The sequence below is a fragment of the Oryctolagus cuniculus genome, chromosome 6 (assembly GCF_964237555.1).
Source record: "Oryctolagus cuniculus chromosome 6, mOryCun1.1, whole genome shotgun sequence".
Classification (NCBI taxonomy): domain Eukaryota; kingdom Metazoa; phylum Chordata; class Mammalia; order Lagomorpha; family Leporidae; genus Oryctolagus; species Oryctolagus cuniculus.
In genome coordinates this window covers 35,987,787-36,011,394 of record NC_091437.1, presented here as the reverse complement: position 1 = coordinate 36,011,394, position 23,608 = coordinate 35,987,787, and the positions used below count along the sequence as shown (strand labels likewise).

The 23,608-nt window shown below is 42.7% G+C and overlaps 1 protein-coding gene across 4 annotated transcripts in view; it reads left to right on the top strand.

Annotated features, from left to right (window-relative positions):
- The window catches only part of HTR4 (5-hydroxytryptamine receptor 4), a 187,967-nt gene that overhangs the window by 89,771 nt on the left and 74,588 nt on the right, over positions 1–23,608 (top strand). For 2 of the 4 annotated variants that reach the window (XM_008255221.4, XM_008255222.4), the window contains exons 3-4: positions 9,353–9,478; positions 10,552–10,752. In XM_008255221.4, coding sequence (XP_008253443.1) covers positions 9,353–9,478; positions 10,552–10,752 — 327 coding nt within the window. Of the gene's footprint in view, positions 1–61; positions 9,479–10,551; positions 10,753–23,608 lie in introns of those variants that run through there. The other 2 variants (XM_008255225.4, XM_070076270.1) reach the window with 1 other exon arrangement.

The following is a 23,608-nucleotide window of genomic DNA, read 5'->3' as shown; positions in this document are numbered from 1 at the left end:
TAAGCTGTACTTTGGAAATTTATATTCATTAAATAAAAGTTAAAAATAAAAAAATAAAAACAAAAATAAAAGAAAATATGATTACAAATAAGTGTAACATCTAGAATATATTTATGGAGATAAATGAAGACCACACATATGAGAATGAATAGAATATATTTAGTGTGTGTGTTATACCTAGAGGGTGAACCATCATCCCCTACATTTACCAAAGACTTGAAGACAAGCAGAGAACTAGGAAAATTTCATAGTATAGAAACAAGAAGGCTTTAGGAATGCTCTAATTGGAATGGTTGACATGATTCTTCAGGAGGTACACTAACAAGAAGTGCGGTATCTTAAATAATCTATTTGGCAAATATACTTGGCTTTTTGTGGTTGGTCTTAAGTTGGAAATAGGTAGGAGGGAAAAACCAGGGAAGGTGGTAGTCATTGAAAAGTCTTCTTCCTTTTGGGCTGGTTGCTATGGAGATTGTCAGTCAGAATTTTATTGTTACATATGATCTGGCCATGGTGTAATTTGTATGTGGGTGCTTTAAAATGTTCATGAAGGAGTAGGTATTATGGCACAGTGGGTTAAGCTGCTGCTTAGGATGCCGGCATCCCGTAGCACAGTAAGGGCTTTGGCCATCTTCTACTGCTTTCCCAGGCAGCAGCAGAGTTGGATTGGAAGTGCAGCAGCCAGGACTTGAACCGGTGCCCATATGGGATGCTGGCACTGTAAGCAGTAGCTTTACCTGCTACATCGCAGTGCTGACCCCAACAAGTTTTCTAAATGAAAAGGAAGTTGAGACCCTAGAGGCAACAAGCAGTCTGTCCCCACTTTAATTCAACTGAGCTGAAGGTTAAAGCTGTGTTGGTCAATACCCAATGTTTTATCAGTATAGAAAACGCTGAGGATCTTACATTTAATTCACACGTGGAAAAAAAATCAGTTTTAAGCAGGCTCTTTGACATCAGAATGCTTTTGCAGTCTTTGTGTTGACTGTTGATTAGTAAGAAAATGAAAGGCTGTTTCCTCTAACTTACATGCAATCACTTGATAAAGGACTGTGCAGTGGTAGGCAGTAGGAGCATTTGGAACTGTGTGTGATCTTTTGTAGTTGTGTGATGTGCATTTTCAAGGAAGTTTCCTTTGGAGAGGGTACTCAACTGGTGGGAGAGGAGGCGTTTTCTGCAGGGAACAGTGGCCTAATGAAGGAGCAGTCTTATTTAACATCATTTTATTGCAAAGTTCAATATGTGAAAAGATAAAAGAATTGATCTAGTTTCCTGGTTGTCATTCAAAGAAAACCGTATATACCCAGAACTAGTGTCTTCATCATTTCTTTCATTAAAAACAGAAAATGGCAAACACAGCCAGCAAATTTGTGGATTTTCTTTATTGATGGCTGAAAACAGATTCTCATCAGAATAGCTACCAAAGAACCAATGTAATAGAATTGATGGCTTTTTTTGCCTGTTCAGACTCATCTGATACTGGTTGACTGTACTCCTGGAGAGTGTCAAACAACCCAAGGATCTGGCATGGATTTCACAGAAATGGTTCCTAATTTAATTGTTACTAGACTTGTACTTAATTCAACAGACAGTAATGAGCAATTTTTTTTTAACTTACTTGAAAGAGTTACACAGAGAGAAAAGGAGAGGCAGAGAGAGAGGTTTTCTATCTGCTGGTTTACTCGCCAATTGGCCGCAACAGTTGGAGCTGCACCAATCTGAAGCCAGGAGCCAGGAGCTTCCTCCAGGTCTCCCATGCGGGTGCAGGGGCCCAAAGACTTGGGCCATCTTCTATTGCTTTTGCAGGCCATAGCAGAGAGCTGGATTGGAAGTGGAGCCGCCGGGGCTCAAACCAGTGCTCATATGGGATGTTGATACTGAAGGCAGCAGCTTTACCCGTTATGTAACAGCGCTGGCCCCAGTAATGACCAATTTTAAAAGCTCTGTCTATGGTTAAATTTTGTTACTCACAGTTTAAAGTTTAGGTATTCCTAGCTCCTGATCGACATATCTCAACCAAACCATAACACTGAACCTACAGTTCTCTGGCCGTGAACTTTCTACTTTAAGTATACATCCTCTGGAGGTAGAAGTCTTCTTTTTTATTTATTTATTTATTTAATTTTTATTTTTGACAGAGTTAGACAGTGAGCAGAGAGAAAGGTCTTCCTTCCGTTGGTTCACACCCCAAGTGGCCGCTATGGCCAGCACTGCGCTGATCTGAAGCCAGGAGCCAGGTGCTTCCTCCTGGTCTCCCATGTGGGTGCATGGCCCAAGCACTTGGGCCATCCTCCACTGCCCTCCCGGGCCACAGCAGAGAGCTGGACTGGAAGAGGAGCAACTGGGACAGAATCCAGAGCCCATATGGGATGCCGGCGCCACAGGTGGAGGATTAACCAAGTGAGCCATGGCACCGGCTCTGAAGTGTTCTTTATAGATACAGTGAATCTGTTTTGTTCTCCTATAACATTAAAGGTATCATGAGGGAGATATTTCTAAGGGTGAGGGTGTGGTTGATAGTATTTTTTCTAAGGGTGTGTTCAAATTGGAGACCACAGAAAGAAAGGACGTAGGGGCCATTGCTGTGGCATAAAGGGTTAAGCTGCTGCCTGCAGTACCTGCATCCCATATTAGCACCTGTTCCAGTCCTGCTGCACCACTTCTGATCCAGCTCCCTGCTGATGTGCCTGGAAAAGAAGCAGAAGATGGCCCGCGTGCTTGGGCCCCTACACTCACATGGGGAACCCGGATGAAGCTTCTGGCTCCTTGTTTCGGTTTGGCCCAGACCTGGCCATTGCAGCCATTTAGGGAATAAAGCAGCGGATGTAAGACTTATCTCTGCCTTGGCCCTCATTCTCTGTAGAGAATTCAAATAAGTGAATAAATCTGCAAAGAAAAAGACCTCAGATAGGACAGGCCAGTCTATATCAGGACAGGAGATCCTGATAAATGGTCACCCACATCTTTTGATTTTAATAAAATGTAAATAACACAAAATTTACCTTTAATACATAAAATATTTTCTCAGTACTATTCAGTGATATTAAGAACATTTACAATGGAGTACAACCGTAAATTACCATAGTGCATTTCCAGAGCCTGTTATTTTTCCCTCAGAAACCTTCCCACTGTACCTATCCTCCTTCCCACACTCGCACTCCTCTTCCGCCTATCTCTCCTATTCCAATGCTTATCTTTTCTAACATCTATTTTCAATTAACATTATATACATATGACTAACTCTATAATAAAGAATTCCACAAATTGTATGAAAAAAAAAATTGTTCAACAGTCAAGACAAGGAGCTTCTTCTGGGTCTCCCATGTGGGTGCAGGGACCCAAGGACTTGGGCCATCTTCTACTGCTTTCCCAGGCCATAGCAGAGAGCTGGATGGGAAGCGGAGCAGCCGGGACTTGAACTGGCACGCATATGGGATGCCAGCCCTGCAGGCAGCAGCATTATCCACTGTGCCACAGTGCCGGCCCCATCTATAGATTACTTTTTAGGTGTTCTGTTATCACTGATTAGGGAGAACATATGGTATTTGTCATTTTGGGACAGGCTTATTTCAATAAGTATGTTTTCCAGTTTCATTTATTTTTTTTGAAAATGACAGGATTTCATTTTTTTTTTTTTACCATTGTGCAGTATTCCATGGTGTATTTATCCAGTATTTGTTTATCCAGTCTTTAGTTGACAGGCATTTGGGTTGATTCCCTATCTCAGCTATTGTGAATTGAGCTGTAGTAAACATGGGGGAACAGTCAATTCTTTCATATGCTGATTTCATTTCTGTTGGGTAAATTCCAAGATGTGGGAAGGATGGTCATATGGTATGTCTATATTCAGATTTCTGAGGTATCTCTATACTGTTTTCAACAATGGCTAATACCAGTTTACATTCCCACCAACAGTGCATTAGGGTACTTTTTCTCCCACATCCTCGCCAGTATTTATTGCTTGTTGTTTTCTGTATGAAAGCCATCCTAACTGGAGTGAGGTGAAATTTCACTATAGTTTTGATTTGTATTTACCTGACAGCCAGTGATCCTGAGCATTTCTTCATTTGTCTGTTGGCCATTTGGATTTCCTCTTTTGAAAAACACCTGTTTCAGTCCTTTGCCCATTTTTTAGCTGGATTGGTTGGTTGTTGTGGAGTTTCTTGACCTCTGTAGATTCAGGTTAATCACCCTATCTCAGTTGAATAGTTTGCAGATAATTTCTCCCATTCTTTTGGTTGCCTCTTCAAATTTGCTGAGTGTTTCTTTTCCAGTGCAGAAGCTTTCAAGTTGATGTAATCCCATTTGTTAATTTTGGCTTTGATTGACTGTGCCTCTGGGTTTTTTTCCCAGAACTCTTCGCCTATCCCAATGACTTACAGGGTTTACCCAATGTTGTATAATCACTTCATGGTATCAGGTCATAGACTTAGTTCTTGAATCCATTTTGAATGAGTTTTGGTATAAGGTGTAAGGTAGGGGTATTGTTCATACTTCTGCATGTGGAGATCCAGTTTTCCCAGCACCGTTTGTTGAAGAGACTGTCCTGGCTCCAGGGGTTGAGTTTAGTTCCTTTGCCAAAGGTAAGTTGGTTGCAGATGCTTGGATTGATTTCAGGTGTTTCTGTTCTGTTTCATTGGTCTGCCCATTTATTTTTGTACCCATTTTAGACTGTTTTGATTATAACTGCTGTGAAGTAGGTGTTGAAATCTGGTATAGTGATGCTGCCTCCAACTTTGTTGTTGATGCATAAGATTGCTTTAGCTATTCACAGTCTCCTGTGTTTCCATATAAGTTTCATCATCTTTTCTATACCTGAGAAGGATGTGCTTGCTATTTTGATTGGTATCACATTGAATCTGTAAATTGCTTTAGTAGGGTGGACATTTTGATGACATTGATTCTTCCAATCCATGAATATGAAAGATTTTTCCATTTTTTTGGTATCTTCTTCTATTTCCTTCATGAATGTCTGGTAATTCTCATCATAGAGATCTTTAATATGCTTGGTTAAATTTATTCCAAGGTATTTGATTATTTTTGTAGCTATTGTGATTGAGATTGATCTTAGAAGTTCTTTCTTGCCATGGCATTGTGTGTAAACTAAGACTCTGGATTTTTGTGTGTTGATTTTGTATCCTGCCACTTACCAAACTCATCTATCAGTTCCAAAAGTCTCCCAGTGGAGTGTTTTGGATCCCTCTGTATAGAATCGGGTCATCTGCATTAGGCATAGTTTGACTTCCCCCTTCCCGATTTGTATCCCTTTGATTTCTGTTTCTTGCCTAATGGCCCTAGCTAAAACTTACAGGACTATACTGAATAGCAGTGCTAAGTGTGGGTATCCTTGTCTGGTTCTGGATCTTAGTGTGATGCTTCCAACTTTTCCCCATTCAACAGGACATGGGCCATATGGGTTTGTCATAAATTGCTTTGTGTTGAGGAACTTTCTTTCTATACCCAATTTGCTTAGGGTTTTCATCATGAAACGGTGTTGTATTTTGTCAAATGCTTTCTGTGGGGAGCAACTCGGACTAGACTAAGTTACTGGAATTAAGACTTATTCTATGCATCTGCTCTCCCACAATATGGCGCTGGGAGAGGAGAAAACAGCTTCTACACAGCTGCCTCCAGTTCAGCCAATAAACTGTAGGACTTGCTCCTGATTGGAGGAGAGCAGCGTACTCGGCGTGTGGGCAGCTGAGTTGGGATTGGCAGAGGAGGACTATAAAGGAGGAGAGAGACGGCATGCACCAGGAACATCTAAGAGGAACATCTAAGGGGAACATCTAAGGGAACACCTGTGCAGCCCCCGAGAGAGCCGGCCGGCGGTGTGCCGCTCCCCTGCGGAAGTGGGGAATGTGGCCAGGGGGAACTGCCCTTCCACGGAGGTGGAAGGGATAGTAGCCAACCCAGGAAGAACCAGCAGCAAACCCGGGGAGGGCCGAGCAGACGAAAGAACAGCACAGGGTCCTGTGTCGTTCCTCCATGAAGAGGGGGAGCGACATAATGGTGCGGTGACTCGGATATGAAGCCTAGGCAGGGTTTAGTGTTGCTCCTCCACGAAGAGGGGGAGCGACACTTTCTCTGCATCTACTGGGATAATCATATGGTTTTTTTGTTCTTCATTTTGCTAATGTGATATATCACATTGATTGGTTTGTCAATGTTGAACCATTCCTGTATACCTAGGATAAATCCCACTTCGTCTGGGTGAATTATCTTTCTGTTGTATTGTTAAATTCATTTGGGTAGTATTTTGTTTAGGAATTTTGCATCTGTATTCAATAGGGAAGTTGGTATTTCTCTTTCTGTAGTTCTGTTTCTCTGTTGGTTTTTGTTTTCAGCTTTAGGAATTAAGGTGATGCTGGCTTCATAGAAGGAGTTGGGAGGATGCCATCCTTTCCAATTGTTTTGATAGCTTGAGAAGAACTGGAGTGAGTTCTTCTTTAAATGTCTGGTAGAATTCAGCAGTGAGGCCATCCTGTCCTGGGCTTTTCTTCGTTGGGAGGGTCTTCATTACTGAATCCGTTTCTATCTTGGTTATGTGTCTGTTTAGATTTCCTGTGTCTTCATGGCTCAATTTAATTAAGTTTTATGTGTTCAGGAATCTGTCCATTTCTTCTGGGTTTTCCAGTTTGTTGGCATATAGCTCTTTGTAGGAATTTCTGTAGTGTCTGTTGTTACATTCCCTTTTTCATCTCTGATTTTATTGACTTGGGTCTTCTCTCTACTTTTTTGGTTAGTTGGGCCAATGGTGTGTCGATTTTTTTTTTTTTTCCAAAAAACCAGCTCTTCATTTTGCTGATCTTTTGTAATGTGTTTTTGGATTAAATTCGGTTTATTCTCTAATTTCAATTATTTTTCTTCTACTTTCAGGCTTGGTATGCTGTAGCTTTTTTAAATCCTTGAGATGCATTGATAGCTCATTTATTTGGTGCCTTTGCAATTTCTTGATGAAGGCCCTAATTGCTGTAAACTCTCCTATTAACACTGCTTTTGCTGTATCCTGTGAGTTTTCATTTCCAGAAATTTTTGGCTCTCTCCTAGCCTGTAGGGTTTCTGATAAGAAGCCTTTGTGAATCTAACCGGAGATTGTCTGGAAGTACTCTGGTGTTTTTCTTGTGCACATTTTAGAATCTTTTCTTCATGCTTTACTGTGGAGAGTTTGACTACAATGTGTCATTGTGAAGATGTTACCTGGTCATGTCTATTAGGAGTTCTATGTGTTTCCTGTACTTGGATGTCCCCTTTCTCCAAATGAGGGAATTTTTCTCTATTTTACTGCAAAGACCTTTTAATCCATTCTATCATTCCATGCCTTCAGGAACTCCTACGACCCCTTTGTTGGGTCATTTGATAGTATCCCATAAATCTGACACTGTTTTTTAGTTTGCTGATTTTTTGTTTTGTTTTTTGGGTAAATGCCAGGGTGTTGCAGGCTGCAGCGCCACAATACTGACTCGCAGTAGCTCTCTTGATGCTCTATCAGAGGAGCTCAGTTAACAAGCCCCAGACCCTGTTCACATTGAGGGCTCATAGCAAAAGTAGCTCTCCGGGCCAGCTACAACTGTGTGGTGACAACTCAGTTTCCCTGAGTCTCAGTTTTTCCATACTGAAATGTGGGATTTCAATCTAGTGGTTTTAGGATTCTTTAAAACTTCATCAGTAAGAATATTTTCCTTAAACTTTCCCAGAGCTTGTGAATAACCTACAGATATTGTGCTTTCATGGATAGGGGACACTCACTCCGAGTTAAATAGAAGGCTAGGGCCGGCGCCGCGGCTCACTAGGCTAATCCTCCGCCTGGGGTACCAGCACCCTGGGTTCTAGTCCCGGTTGGGGTGCCGGTTCTGTCCTGGTTGCTCCTCTTCCAGGCCAGCTCTCTGCTGTGGCCCAGGAGTGCAGTGGAGGATGCCCCAAGTGCTGGGGCCCTGCACCCGCATGGGAGACCAGGAGAAGCACCTGGCTCCTGGCTTCGGATCTGCACAGTGCACTGGCCATAGTGGCCACTTGCGGGGTGAACCAACGGAAAAGGAAGACCTTTCTCTCTCTCTCTCTGACAAAACATAAATTTAATGTGGGAAAAAAATGCATATGTTGTGGGCCGTTGCAGATGCTTAGCGGGTAAAGCTGCCACTGCCAGCATCCCATCTGGGCACTGGTTTGAGTCCGGCCGCTCCCCTTCCGATCCAGCTCTCTGCTATGGCCTGGGAAAGCAGTAGAAGATGGCCTAAGTCCTTGGGCCCCTGCATCCGTGTGGGAGACCCAGAAGAATCTCTCTCTCTCTCTGCCTTTCAAATAAATAAATAAATCTTTAGTGCTCAACATAAGCCTTTTTTTTTTCTAAAAGAAGTATTGTTCAGGACAGTGAAAGGATTCTCTGAGCATATACATGGCTATTGTCAAAAAATCAAAGTAAATGGTCCAGGTAAACTGATTTTTTTTTTTTAAGATTTACTTATTTGAAAGGCAGAGGCAGAGAGAGAGAGAAACGTCTTCCCTCCACTGGTTTACTCACCCATTGGCCGCAATGGCCAGAGCTGGACTAATCCGAAGCCAGGAGCTTGCTCTGGGTCTCCCACAGGGGTACAGGGCCCATCTTCCATTGCTTTCCCAGGCCATATCAGAGAGCTGGATTGGAAGTGGAGCAGCCAGGACTTGAACCAGCACCCATATGGAGGGATGCTGCCACTACAGACTGGAGCTTTAACCTGCTGTGCCACAGCACCAGCCCCAGGTGAACTGATTTCGGAACGGCTTTAATACCATGGTATTCTGTGCCTTGAGACAGACTATCTGTAAACAGCAGCTCCTGTATGAACTGGAATAGCTTAGGAAAACAGGATCACCCTTTGTTGAGTTCATGAAGACCCTGGTTCAAGTTACTATCATTCTTTCATTCAACACCTTCTTCACCTAATAAATGGGAATGACACATTGAATAAACACTGGTGAATAAGACAACACAGGACTATGTCTCATGGACCTTAGAATCTAGTTGGGTAGGTATACAAAACAGAGATCAACTAAATACATTTCTGAGTACAAGCAGAGGTAAGTACTCCGAGGGAAAGTCACAAGTTTCTGATAAACAATATTTGTGCAATTGCAGCTAAGTTAATTCGCCTCTCTGAATCTCAGCCTCCTCATTATATAGCGATTTACCATGATAACGTGCCAAGTGATAGGTGCATACCCTGGCATACATCAGGTGTACAATAAATTAATGTATGTTGTACCTGCTGATGGTGGTTACCTTCCTGAAGGTCAGCAAGGAGAGGGTGCATTTACTTTGCTATGTCTCTTCGATTTCTCCAAGTCTTTGCATTTGTGTGTCCGTGTCTTCTAGTTCCAAGGAGGGTTTCGGGTCAGTGGAGAAGGTTGTGCTGCTCACGTTTCTCTCAGCTGTTATACTGATGGCCATCCTGGGCAATCTGCTGGTGATGGTGGCTGTGTGCAGAGACAGGCAGCTCAGGTAAGCAGTAGGAGGAGATCTCTTGGGGAAACATGGGTGGAGTCCCGAACTGTCCCTGGAGAGCTGGTATAAATATTTCTATTGTAATTTGTAATTTAAAAAGAACAAGTGGGAACATCTGTAAGAGAAGGAAGAAAGAATCCCACATAGTACTACAACTTGGACACAACCAGTGTAAGCACTTCAGTTTATTTCCTGACGGTGTTGTTTCCTATGTCATATTTGTTCTTTATGAATCGCTCAGGGAAAGGGTGGTTGGCTAATGACTGATGTAGGAATTAACCTGGGTCTTCTCTTTCTATTTTATCAGAGTGTCTCATGCCAATGGACATAGTTGCACCAAAAAAGTATTCATTGTTGAAGTTCAGAGTTAATTGGGTATCTTGTATCTTGTCTGGCAGTCTTTGGGTGTGGGAGGAAGGTTAACCATTCAGGGTTCCTGAACTAATTGATCTGGAATGGGACCTGCATATCAATACTTGTTCAATTATTGGATGTTCTATCACACAGCCTGGATTAAGAGCCATTGGGGATAAAAATACAGCTTCTGTCTAAGCAAGACTTAAGATAAAGCAATGATGAGCCAAGTATAGTATAAAGGTGCAATTCTGACAGCGTCACAAATGTGAGGCATGGTAGTGGGTCTAAAAGTGGAAAGTTTGGAACTTGATAGGAGTTTAAGGGAAGCACCCTGGGAGGATTGTCAGAGAAGATTCAACCACAAGGAGGCTAGGTGGGAGCTAACCAGCCAATAGTTGTACAAAAGCACCTGTGTGTAAATCTGCGGGAGGGAGGTCAACAGATGGGGACCTCAGCTCAGGCCAAAGTTGCCCATGGAAGAGGAAGGAAAGGTTTGTGGTACAAGGCCTAATACATCAGAAGAGGTTGGACTTGTGTCTTCTCAGCCCTGTTACCAAAGGGGCAACTATCTCACCCAATACACTAAACATGCGACTTTTCTTTCCTTTTCCTTCTTCTTGTCTTTCCTTCTTTCTACACTGCCCTTTTCCTTCATTGTCTCCTTTTCCCCTGTCCCTCATCCTGACTCCTCCCTCATACCTTTTTACTCACAGGAAAATAAAAACCAATTATTTCATTGTATCTCTTGCCTTTGCGGATCTGCTGGTTTCCGTGCTGGTGATGCCCTTTGGTGCCATTGAGCTGGTCCAAGACATCTGGATTTATGGGGAGATGTTCTGCCTGGTCCGCACATCTTTGGACGTCCTGCTCACAACGGCATCAATTTTTCACCTGTGCTGCATTTCTCTGGATAGGTAAGGACAATCAATATGCACAGTGGAGCTCCATGCTGGAGACAATGACCTGATGGATATTGGGCTGGCATTTCTTCCCTAATTCATGAGTCTGTGTGAATGTCAAGGAGGTCAGTTTGGTTTTTCTGTTGCTCATTCATTCCCCAGATCTCAAAAAGGGGCCCTTGATAGTCAAGTACTTTCTAAGACACAGTAGATACAGAGATTGGTAAGATCTAGAGTTTGCTGGCCAGAAGCTTACAGTCTAGATAGCAATATTTATCAGTGACCCTATTTATGTAGAACTCCCAATTATACATGGATGGCATGAACAAAAATCTGAGGGAGGTGAGTGGCAAGAATACATATGCACAATGGGCATCAGGGGTGGTTCAGAGTAATAGTGACCTCGTGTTTGAGCATGACCTTTTCCTGCAAAATACGCCTGCATCACAGCTTTCAAAATGTGTGTTAGATACAGGTATGCAATTGTGAAGATGCTGTCCCAGAAAGTGAAAAGGATAATAAAATCCCTAATAATGGCTCATCTTTGGACTTGGGTCTAGCATTTCCTTCCTGTTGAATGATTTTGTTGTTTCTCTTCAAGTTTGACTTCAGGAGACCTAACAGTTTCCATCTTTGCTCCTTTTGTACAAGATAGATATTTATATCATTTGTGTAAGCACTTTTCATTCTCTAATTCCTGATCATTTGTATTCAATTATAAAGGCAGACTGCAATTTAAAAGTCAAATGATTACAAGAACATATGCTTCTGTCAGTGCAGTCATATCTTGAGAGTGATTTCACAAAAGAAAGTGTGGGGTGAACATTACACATTATCAGAATTATCAGAGACAGTCTCTTACTGCCTCTTCAGTAGCCCAGCAGACCCAAATTTTCTGCCAGCTTTGTGATAAATCAGTTTCTGTCACTGAGGGTTAGGAAAAGTAGATGACGGGATTTAGAGATTATGGTATACCTAAATGTTTACCATTACAAACCCAAATCATAGTCTTCCTAGAGGCTCACACGCACTGAAGGAGGCCCTTAGTGACTGAAACCAGCTGAGGGAACAGCAGGTTCATTTCTTTTCTTGTGAGACACATACCAATCAATTGGAATGGCACATGTATAACCTGCTCTGTTGAAACTGTTCTGGTAAGAACATACAATTGAATGCGCTTAACCTACATGGAATTATAATGAACAGCACTTTATCACTAGAGATAATGAAGGTGGTAAAATTGAACTACTGGCCAGCAGCCAGGCCCATCACCTATCACAGTTTGAAATTTGAGGTTTTTTTTTTTTTTTTTTTAGCTTTTTACAGCAACCAATCTGAGTGCAGTTTATTAAAGACTTCTTAAGACAATCAACATATACCACATGCAAGTCCATGCTATAGAAAGTAAAATTAATGAAAGTAGAAAAAAAATGGAAATTCTGCAGTGTAAATTGTGGGTGATCATTAAAATGAGTGACAAGACTGAAAGTGTTATGGAAATGCAGAAAAGGCAATATTGAGGAGCTAGAGCTAGAGGAGCTAGTTGGAGGCAACCTCAGGGTCTGGACAAAGTCAAGAGGAAGAAAATGCCCTAGGTATGGAATAAAGAATGAATGAAAGACTAGAACCACTTGTGTGGTGTGCAGAATTTATTTTAGAGGTTCCTTGGGAAGGTTTGGCCTCAGACTTGCAGATTTCCAGCTTTGCCCTGCGTAGGCCTGAGTTGGCATGAGGCATATCGGTTGTTTATTAAGCACCATCTGCTTTAGAATTGCAGAGATCTGGGTTCTGATCCCCACTGCGCCAATTTTTCACTTTGCTCAAGGCACTAAGCCTTTCTGAGTCTGTCTCCTTATCTCTAACACATAGAGACGGCACCTATTCCATACAATTGTAATTAGGAATAAGTTACACAAGCATAGCACTGGCTCCGCAGTAAAGTTTAGTGAAAGTGGTTGTTGACTTCAGTGTCTTGTAACTATCCATATGGCTCAAACTTGCACCACCTCAGTGAATGGCTGCTCAGGCAGCTGTAGCATCCAGAACCCAGGTAGTAATTCTTGGTGGGGTCTTTCCTTATCTTCTACTTTTAAGTAATGACAAGTCCTACTGGCTTTCCTTCCTCAACAGTTGCTGCTGTATTTTCTATCTTCTATAATCTAGTTCAAACCAACATTATGGCTTGCATAAATCACTGCAGTAACCTCCTAATTGCTCTCACCAAATCTATTTTCTCCTCCTCCAATGCACCTGTCACTCACGAGATCAAATAGCTGTCTTTAAACATGCAGCTCTGATCCTGTTGCTCTTTGCTTTAAGCCATCCAACGGCTGTTCATTGCACTGAGGATCAAGAGCAAATTCGTCGGCCTAGAGGGATTTTCACCAGCTGCTTCCTGTCTGTGTCCCCAGCTCCACTTGTGGCCTTTGCCAGACTCACCTCTAGGCTCAGCCGCTGGGGCCTTACCTCTTTCTCCAGTGCATCGTGTGCAGCCATCTCAGGACCTTGGCTCCTCCTTCTGCCTGGACGTTTACTTGGCCCCCTCATCTCCTGTGTGACTTTTAGATTTTTGTTTAGTCCTTTTATACTTGCAGAAGTCCTTTCCGATCCCATCAAATCCGTTCTTCTCCTTCTCAGTGCCACTATGATTAAAATTATTTCTGTAATTAATTTCTCTTTCTCCTTTAGTGGGAGGAACTTCACATCTCTGAACAAAGCAAAGTCACTGCCCTCCAGGAGCTTGCATTTTCCTGGGGGGATGGATGCTTAACCAGGGATTGCCTACATGAATCCTGATTTAGGTTCTGGGCAAACACTGCTGAACAAATGTAACACTCATCACATATTTTTTTTTTTTTTTTTTTTTTTACAGGCAAAGTGGATAGTGAGAGAGAGAGACAGAGAGAAAGGTCTTCCTTTGCCGTTGGTTCACCCTCCAATGGGCGCCGTAGCCAGCGCGCTATGGCTGGCGCACCGCGCTGATCCGAAGGCGGGAGCCAGGTGCTTCTCCTGGTCTCCCATGGGGTACAGGGCCCAAGCACCTGGGCCTTCCTCCACTGCACTCCCTGGCCAAAGCAGAGAGCTGGCCTGGAAGAGGGGCAACCGGGACAGAATCTGGCGCCCCAACCAGGACTAGAACCCAGTGTGCCGGCACCGCACGGCGGAGGATTAGCCTATTGAGCCGCGGCGCCGGCCTGCTACTCATCACATTTTCATGCTGTCAGTAACTGCATTCCTTTCTCTGATAGTGGACTCTGAAAACTCCAATACTATAAATAAGATTAAATCAGATGCCCTTGTTTCATTTTGTTTTCTTAAATGAACCTGGGAAAATTGCCAATTATTTTTCTAGTAAACCCTGTTTACAGAATGGTACTCTGAGTTTGAAGCTTCATCCCGCCTGAACATGGTAGGGCAGTTACTTAGCCTGGAATAGTATGGGTTTATTTATTACCTAGTTTCGTTTTTCTCATGTCCCTTCTGGTCTGACAGTTGGGTGAGGCAAGGGCAAGGCTGGCCCACAGCACAGAGTGTCTCACGGAAGTGCGATGTCATCACCAACCTTATGATTCCTGGAAAGAGGCCAGTCCTACTCCCTAAAGCTGCCATGAGTCTCCAGGGATGACTGATGTAGGCCAGTGCCTCTGAAATAACAATGTTCCCTTTGATTCTTAGTATTTCCCAGATGGCAGATTCTTGGATCAAAGCAAAATGCAGGACTCCTTTAATATTATACAATGTGTTTCACCAACTGCCATTTGCAATCCACTGTGCTTCTTGGTGCTTTGAGAATTCAATCCTGTTAATCAAAGTTTATCACCTCATTAAAAATAATTTGCAAAGCATAGTTTAAAATAAATTCATTATATAGTGTGGAGCATGGGAAATCAAAACCTGTGTTAAAATTTTTCTAATAACATAGTTGACTTTTTGAAATCTAAAGTTGCGTGGTGAATGGAAACCAACCAAGTAGATTTAATAGAGTACTGATCTTTAATGTGGAAAATAATGTAGCCATTAAAAATCATGATAAATAGTTGAGTATGTTGTCCTAATAAGAAATCACTGGAGCATTAAATGAAAAAAGTGTAAGTATCAGACTTTTCTGTTTAGCATAATTCTACTTTTGTGAAATAAATGTACAGGTCTATGTGATACAAGTATCTGAGTATACATGAGTTGAGGGGTTGAGAGAGATGGAGAGACAGAGAGGACAGAAATGATATATTTTTACCAAACCAAATACTTGGGCTGTCATCTGCTGCCTTCCACGGTGCATTGGCAGGAAGATGGATTGGAAGCAGAGCAGCCTGGACTTGAATGGGCACTCCCATAAAGAAGGTGGACACCCTAAATGGTGGCTTAACCCACTGTGCCACAGGACTTGCCTTTTCTTTTAAAAAATGATTTTATCTGAAAGGTAGAGTGACAGGAGTTAAAGATCATGTGAGGGAGATCCTCTTTTCACTGGTTCACTCCCCAAATGGCTGTGAAGGCTGGGGGCTGAAACCAGCCTTGAATTCCACCCAGTTCTCCCCATGGATAGCAGAACCCAATTATTTGAGCCATTTTCCACTGCTTTCCCAGGCACATTAGCAGGGAGCTGGATTAGGAGAGCTACTGGGACTGCAGCCTGCATTGCGATAGGGGATGCTGTCATTGCAAGGGTCTGCTTAACCTGCTATGCCACAAGGCTAGTTCCCTCAAGTTGCATTTTAAATGATCTACATACAAGGTCTCTTTCATCAGCATGTGACAGAAAATGAGTTGATTGGCTCAATTAACTTAAAAAAATCTGTCTTTAAAACATGGTTCTCAGCAAGGATTTGAACTGTTTCTAGTCTCTCTCCTTCTCTTTGAAATACGTCTTCCTCTCCTCTTTGTCTTGAACTTCTCTTCCCCTTTGAATCTGTCTTCCTCTGTTTCCGTGTGTCTGTTTCTCCTCTTTGTCACTGTGCTGTCCTACTGTTCTGATTTTCTCAGGCTGATTTATTCCATCTTGAAAACAACAGCCAGAGTGCTTGAGTATTAAAGCATCCTTAACACAGGAATCCAGAGAAGCAACCTGAATAGTATTTCTCATCGAAGAACCTGGGTTGGCTTTACTGACTCAGATACTCCCTACCTTTACCAGTCACTGTGGTGTGGGGATGACACATCCTAGATACTGGGCAGAGGTGAGCATCGTGACTGCTGATTTTGCTGGTAGCATATGGTGTGGAAGAATGGCAATTTCCAGTGGACAGAAGTGTGAGAGACAGGAAGAGCAAATACCAGCTTCTTTCTAGCTGACTAAAGTGGGGAGAGGTATCCTCATATCCTCCTATCTCCATGGCAAGCCAGAGATGTCATCGTTGTACCTCAGTATTAGGCCACACATTCCAGGATCCTTCCACTGGTATCCTCTACCATAGTTTTCAGATTTTACCTATTCTGATATTCTTTCTCTGAGCACACTGACTTTTGTCCTATATTTGGCATGAAATGCTATTTCCATTGTAAAGTCTTCTTCACTTCATTGAAGATGCCAAGACTTTGCTCTGTGATATGTCCAGTGGAATTGTCTGTCATCCTTCCTCTGCACAGGCCAGAAGCTTGACATGTTTGTTTGCAAAATCCTCAAGGAGGGTCTTAATTGCCCATTTCCTTTTAAACAGGTTGACTTGTAAAACATAAAACTGACTCCAGGGCTGTATAGTTTATACTGTGCAAGACAGAAATGTGTCTGCATTTCTTAATGATATCCCAGGAGTATAATTCAACTTTGTAATGTATCAATGCAAAATATCTGTCACTGTGAACTCATGTCACAGAATTACATTTGTTTTCCCAATAGGCGTGAAATATATTTCTACAAGGTACAGATATTTAAAGTTTTCTCACATTCTCTTTAGTCCAGATTCATGCTTATACACAATAGTAATATTTGTTGAGTTGAATTCCACATCAAAGGACATTCACTGTTATTTTTGTATCCCTTTCATGAAATATTTATGGAGTGCTTTCTAGTTGCTTGAGGCATTATGATCACTGAAAATAGATTGGTAAACAAAAAATGGCTCTACATCAGTTTTTAGTCTCATGGATACACAGAAAGTAAACAGGTAGTTAGAGTAAAATTAATGATCATTGAAATAGAAGGCAGGGGAGTTAAGAAGAGTGCTCTATTTCCAAAGCAGGGAAGGGTCCTGAAGAAGTGCGGCTGAAGCTGGGATCAGCAGACGGTGATATCTGGAGGGGAGTGAGTGGAGGAAGAGGCACGGAGCAACAATTCCAACAGATAGCGCGTGCAGAGCCACAGAGGGTTTTCAGAGCCACCTCATTAACGGCAGGCTCAGTTCTTGCCATGCCTTCTGGTGCCTTTCCCTACATGCCTTCAGTCTGCTTTTCCTACCCATGAGGACCTGTTTCCTGAGCAGGATGTGCTATTGCCTAACTCAAGGCTCCTTATGCCTTGAGTTCTTTATTTGCCCGAGGAGCCCTCACACTTTTCAGTACTCACATAAGCTGTTTCACCTTCTTCAGTGACTGACTGGATTTGTTGTTTCTACCTCTGACCTCTCAAAGCATGGCAGCTATCGCCCATCGTATGAGCCAGTATATTAACCTATCTCAGACGGGACTATAAACTTCTAGAGAATCTGCTTTGTCCCGTTCACTCTTGTGTTCTTGTCACTGACATGTAGTGGCTGCTTCATGCATGTCTGGTTGAGCATAGGATGCCTTGAGATATGACTTGTGGTTGTTTGAGATAACTTTGGGGTTAGTGATCTACTCTCTTAGAAATCTCAATAGGGAAAGTGGTTAAGAATAAGGCATGATGTGCTAGACTGCCTTGACTCAATCTAGGCTTGACCAGTTACCAGCTGTGTGATCTTTAGAAAGTAACTTCAATTTTAGGAATTCATCTTAGGTCTAAAATTGTGTTAACAATAGAAGCTCCCCTTTGAGATTTGCAATGAATAACCGTGTATATAAAGTGCATACAACAGTATGAGAAGCACACCAAGCATTCCATGTAGTCACAAGTATGAATCCGTTTTGTTTTCCTCTCCAAATGCAAATTCCTAGTGACTGATGTAAGTACCTCGCCAGGTACTTCAAGTGTTTATCCTCAGCCTTACAGCTCTGGATATCTTCCCTCTTCTTTTTATTTTTTAAAGATTTGTATTTATTTACTTGAAAATCAGAGTTACACAGAGAGAAGGAGAGGCAGAAAGAGAGAGAGAGACAGACAGACAGGGGTCTTCATCTGCTGATTCACCCCTCAGTTGGCTGGAGCTGCGCCGATCCAAAGCCAGGAGCCAGGAGCTTCCTCCCAGTCTCCCACACGGGCACAGGGGCCCAAGGACTTGGGCCATCCTCCACTGCCTTCCCAGGCCACAGCAGAGTGCTGGATCAGCAGTAGAGCAGCTGGGACTCGAACCAGTGCCCATATGGGATGCCGGCACTGCAGGCGGTGGCTTTACCCACTACGCCACTGCACCGGCCCCAGATATCTTCCCTCTTTCCTTTGGAGATCTCATCCATCATGGCTTTACCTGCATGTCTATATTTGTTTCTCCCTCAGGTTTGTCCCATGCTGGGCTATGGAGTCCTATCCCTCCCTGCCTGCTCTATATCTTGCCTTAAGCATCTTTCTGTGCTCCAAGTGGAAATTTCCATCATAAAGTAATATCCTCTTCCACTTTGTACATCAAAGGTGCATCCGTTAGTCATCTTTTAGTCATTTAAATGCAGTTCTTTGAGGTCATCTTTTACTTAGCTACGCTCATCAGCTGGATGCTAAATTGCAGCCATACTTTCATACATATCTGAAAAATCTGTCTACCTTTATTCCTTTTCCCATCCCATTTCTGTATTATTACAGTTACTTAGTTGTTATTATTAAATATTATCTTACATGTGAGGTTCAACTGTAAATGCATCTTTGTTTTCTGTGTATTCTCAGCTCAGAATGATCGCAGAGTACTGCATGTTCTCCTTCCTCTTCCTCAACAATGTCGCTGTGGTCAGGCTCTGCCCCTCTTACCCGTATTTCCAGGGCAGGGACTTTCAGCAGTTGTGGGTTTACGACCCAGTTCTACTACATCTTGGTTGTATAATCTGCCTCATGGTGGTGTTATAGGAATTAGAAATACTTAAAACTCACTGCCTCCTACAAAGTGTGTGCCTGCAATAAATGGGTAGTGTATTAAGAACAGTGGCAAAAGCAGTAAAGAAGTGGACAGTTGCAATACAACTAGAAAAATACTGTGTCACAGAAAGGTACAAGTACTATAAAAACCAGGGCAGAGATGGGAACTAATCTGCTTTTAGGAGCCAGAGATGACTTTCCAAGAAATGAGTCCTTTTAGCTGAATCTGGAATAGTCAGTGGGACACTCATCAGGTATCTGTTGGCAGACTGATTAATTCATAACTATACCTTGTGAAATATACCTTGGTAACCACTGGTCTGTCTGTCATGACCCTGCTTAGTTGTTTGCAGATGGCATTTTGGCTGGGTTATCTTTTTCCTTTAGTCTATAATAATTGAGAAGGACCCCTTCCTAGACAGAGGACCCTCGCCTCATATCCTGTAATCTTATCACAAAGACACAGAAGAATATGTAACAGAAAAGTATAGTAACCATTAAACTTGCAGATTGTACACAGGATTAGGATTCCTGCCAAAGTCTGAGCTGATGCCCTCCAGGAGTCTGACAGAAAGGAGTCTCTCCTTGCCCTCATGCCCTCCATTTGCTTCTTCCTAGAACCCCAGATTCTGTCTTGCTCCTGGCTGTATTCTCAGTGCCCCTTCCTGTCTCTGGTTCCTGTTGAGTCTCCCTGCACGGTCTCCCTCCCTAGTCCTCCAGGTAACTGGCATCTTGATTTGCCTGGGGACCACAGGGAAGAGGCCTTTAGTTCTTTCTTGGAGCTGATGATGCTTTTCTCTCTTATCTACTTCATCAAATCGGAACAATAGGAACTAAAATAGAACAAAATCAATTACGGAAAGAAGAGAGACATATCTTTGCATTCAGAGCTCTGCCACAAAATGTGGCTGGACTGCCTTCTAAAGGGTGACTTGCAATTACCACCGGAAAGAGAGGTCATCTCTCCCCCACCCCAAAACACAATGACTTAAATAACAGTGTGTGATCACTAGATCTTACACATAATCAGCTCCATTGCCCATAGGCTCTATGCTCTCAATGCTTTCCTTCCCCTTTAAGGAACTATTCATTCATTTTTTTGATTCAGTGACTGGGAGAGATGTTGAACCAAGTAATTTCAATGTTATGTTTTTAAATTATTTGGAGTTCATAGTTCCAAATGAATGTGCAAAAAACTCACAAATGCATGCACATATACACAGAGTCATGCAATATGTGACAATATTGTGCTCAGTGATGGACTGCATCACCAATTATAGTTCTAATGAAGCTGAAAAATTCCTATCGCATAATGACATGGTCGCCATCATAAAGTTTAGACAACACAATATTCACATGTTTGTTAATGCTGATAAAAATCAATCTACTGAGCTGCCCATCCAATGGAAGTATAGCATATACGATTATATACAACACATAATCCATAATAATAAATCACTGTTATTGGCTTATGTATTCACGATGTCATACTTTTAATTATTATTTTGGAGTATAGTCTTTAAACTTAGAAACAAATTTACTATAAAAGAGTATGTTGTGTGGCTGGCACCATGGCTCACTAGGCTAATCCTCCACCTGTGGCACCAGCACCCCAGGTTCTAGTCCCGGTTGGGGCACCGGACCCTGTCCAGGTTGCTCCTCTTCCAGTCCAGCTCTCTGCTGTGGCCTGGGAGTGCAGTGGAGGATGGCCCAAGTGCTTGGGCCCTGCACCCGCATGGGAGACCAGGAGGAAGCACCTGGCTCCTGGCTTTGGATCGGTGCAGGGTGCCTGCCGTAGCGGCCATTTGGGGGGTGACCCAACGGAAGGAAGACCTTTCTCTCTGTCTCTCTCTCTCACTAACTCTGCCTGTCAAAAAAAAAGTATGTTGTGATAACACTCACAACAGCCTCCTATTTACTCTGTGTCTTAACTGCCTCAAGGGCTACATTGGGTAATACACCTAGGTTTGTGTATTCTACTCGATGTTTGTAAAATGATGAAATCACCTAATGATACAGTGCTTAAAACTTATCGCCATTGTTATGTATACATAGTTTTATATTCTAGGAACATGCTATATTTTAAACATTTTATTCTCACAGTGAAACAAGGAATCATAATAATCTCTACAGCTGAGGATACTGGATGAGGGATATTACATAACTGATTCTAAAGCTAATGTGAGGGTCAGGCAATGGGGAGGTTGTACCCACTTGTTAAGACAAAGTTGATTGATCCCCATTGATGCTGAAAATCTAGGATTCTGAGTTGTTTGTCTTGCTTTTACTTTGCTGTGGTTGGGAAGACAGGAAGTGAGGAGGTAGAATTTTCCTTAATTGCAGGAGGAGCAAGGAAGGGATTAGTATGGAGCTTAAAATACATGCTATCTTCTAGGAGCTGTCAAATTGTGTCCCCAGAGCCATTTAAAAGCAATTTGATCACACATTTGCAGGTGGCTAGTCTACCAAGGGGCATTTTAATGGAGTTCTATGAGCAATACTTTGAAATGTTTCACATAAGAAATTACTTTGAAAATCCTGGCTATCTGGATCCTCAGTTGTCATTTGAACATCATTTAAACACTTTATAAAAGTTTTCTGGTTAAAGAAGATGAGAAATGTTCCGCAGAAGGATATTAATCTGTTTGAGATGAGACAACATTGTTTACCTTTTGCACAGGACCCATCCAGTTTGTGAATCAACAGCCTATCTCTTGAGAGTTTGATGTAGATTAGCTCTTTTTGAAAATCACAAAACAGTTTTGATTGTGGTAGACATTTTCCAGTTGAAAAGGTTTTGTCAGTCTTCCTCAACTATCATTAAAAACTTCTAAGAGACCGACACTGTGGCCCAGTGGGTTGAGTGGCTGCCTGCAGTTCTTGAATCCCATATGGGCACTGGTTCCTGTCCAACTGCTTCACTTCTGATTTAGCTCTCTGGTAATGTGCCTAGGAAAGCAGTGGGAAATGGCCCATATACCTGGACTACTACCACCCACCTGGAAAACCTGGATGAATCTTCTGGCTCCTGACTGTGGCCTGGCCCAGCCTGACCATTGCATCCATTTGGGGGAGTGAGACCAGTAGATGGAAGATTTACTCACTCTCTCTCCCTCTCCCCCTCTCTCCTACTCTCTCTCCCTCTCTCTGTAATTCTGCCTTTCAAAGAGACAAATTAAAAAAAAAAATTCCAAGACAATGATTCTCAAAGTGTGGCCCTCAATCCACTAGAAACAGCATCACTTGGGACTGTATCAGAAATGCAAATTGTAGGAGCAAATGTGTGGTGTTTTGTGTGTGTGTGTTTTGTTTTGTTTTGTTTTGTTTTTTTTTTTTTTTGACGGGCAGAGTGGACAGTGAGAGAGACAGAGAGGAAGGTCTTCCTTTGCCATTGGTTCACCCTCCAATGGCCGCCGCAGCCGGAGCACCGTGCTGCCGATGGCAGGAGCCAGGTACTTCTCCTGGTCTCCCACGGGGTGCAGGGCCCAAGCACCTGGGCCATCCTCCACTGCACTCCCTGGCCACAGCAGAGAGCTGGCCTGGAAGAGAGGTAACCGGGACAGAATCTGGCGCCCCGACGGGGACTAGAACCCAGGGTGCCGGCGCCGCAAGGCGGAGGATTAGCCTAGTGAGCCGTGGCGCCAGCCGCAAATGTGTTTTAACAAATTTTCTAGGTGATTCTGGCACAAGATAAGGTTTGAAAGCCACTGCTCTGAGACTTGCCCTAAGCTGCCTTTGCAGGCTTATTTTCTTCTACTTTCTCACAAAGATGGAACCATACACTAATTTGTGTTTCTGTGACTTTGTGGATATGTTTCATACATATAATTTCCCTTTCCAGTTTTTTGTGCTATCTACAGCACCTGGGCTGTTCTTTCTTCCTCTCCATCATCCTTACCTAGTCACTCAAATCCAACTTAAGATACTTATTGGAGAAAGCCTATTATCATCCCTTGCATAGGGTCTTAACACCTTTCACATCTCTAAAACTTGGCAGCATATTTTAAATCTGATTCTCTGTCTCTCAAGTAAAATTTAAAAAGATCCAATAAAGAGACGATGAGAGAGCTCCTATCTACTTGTTTACTCCTGAAGTGCCCATCATGACTGTGATGGGCCAGTGCTTTAGTCAGTAGCTGGGAACACAATTCAGGTCTTCCAAATGAATGGTAGAGACTGAACTACTCAACCTGACACTATTGCTTCCAAGGATCTGCATCAGCAGAAAGCTGGAGTCAGGGATTGGAACTGGACCCTGGACTCAGGCACTCTGATATGGCATGCAAGCATCTTAATGGCTAGGCTAAATGCCCACCCTGTTAGCCCACTGTAATGAAATGTATTTCAATTGATAGTGATTGAGGGCTTTCTATTTATTCAACCCTATTTGTGAGCATCCTCTCTGCATCTGTCATTGTACTAGGTATTGTGGGTATACAGGTGAGCAAGGTACATGACTCTGCCCTCATAGAACTTATGATCAAGTGTGGACTTCCCCAGATTTTGTCCTAGATCATAAGCTCTTGGAGGGAGCACCAATATCTTGTGCTACTACTGGGTATTTGCTAGGTTGTGTGAAGTTATGGTAGGTGGAGTGTAAAGCAATGTAGTTGTCATTACTCATCTATAAAGGATGCATTAGGATACTAGGCTCCCATTGTGGGCCTCTTTCTCAAGAGGTGATGATACATGATAGCACATACAGAGGAAACTGAGCCCATGTTATTGGGAAAA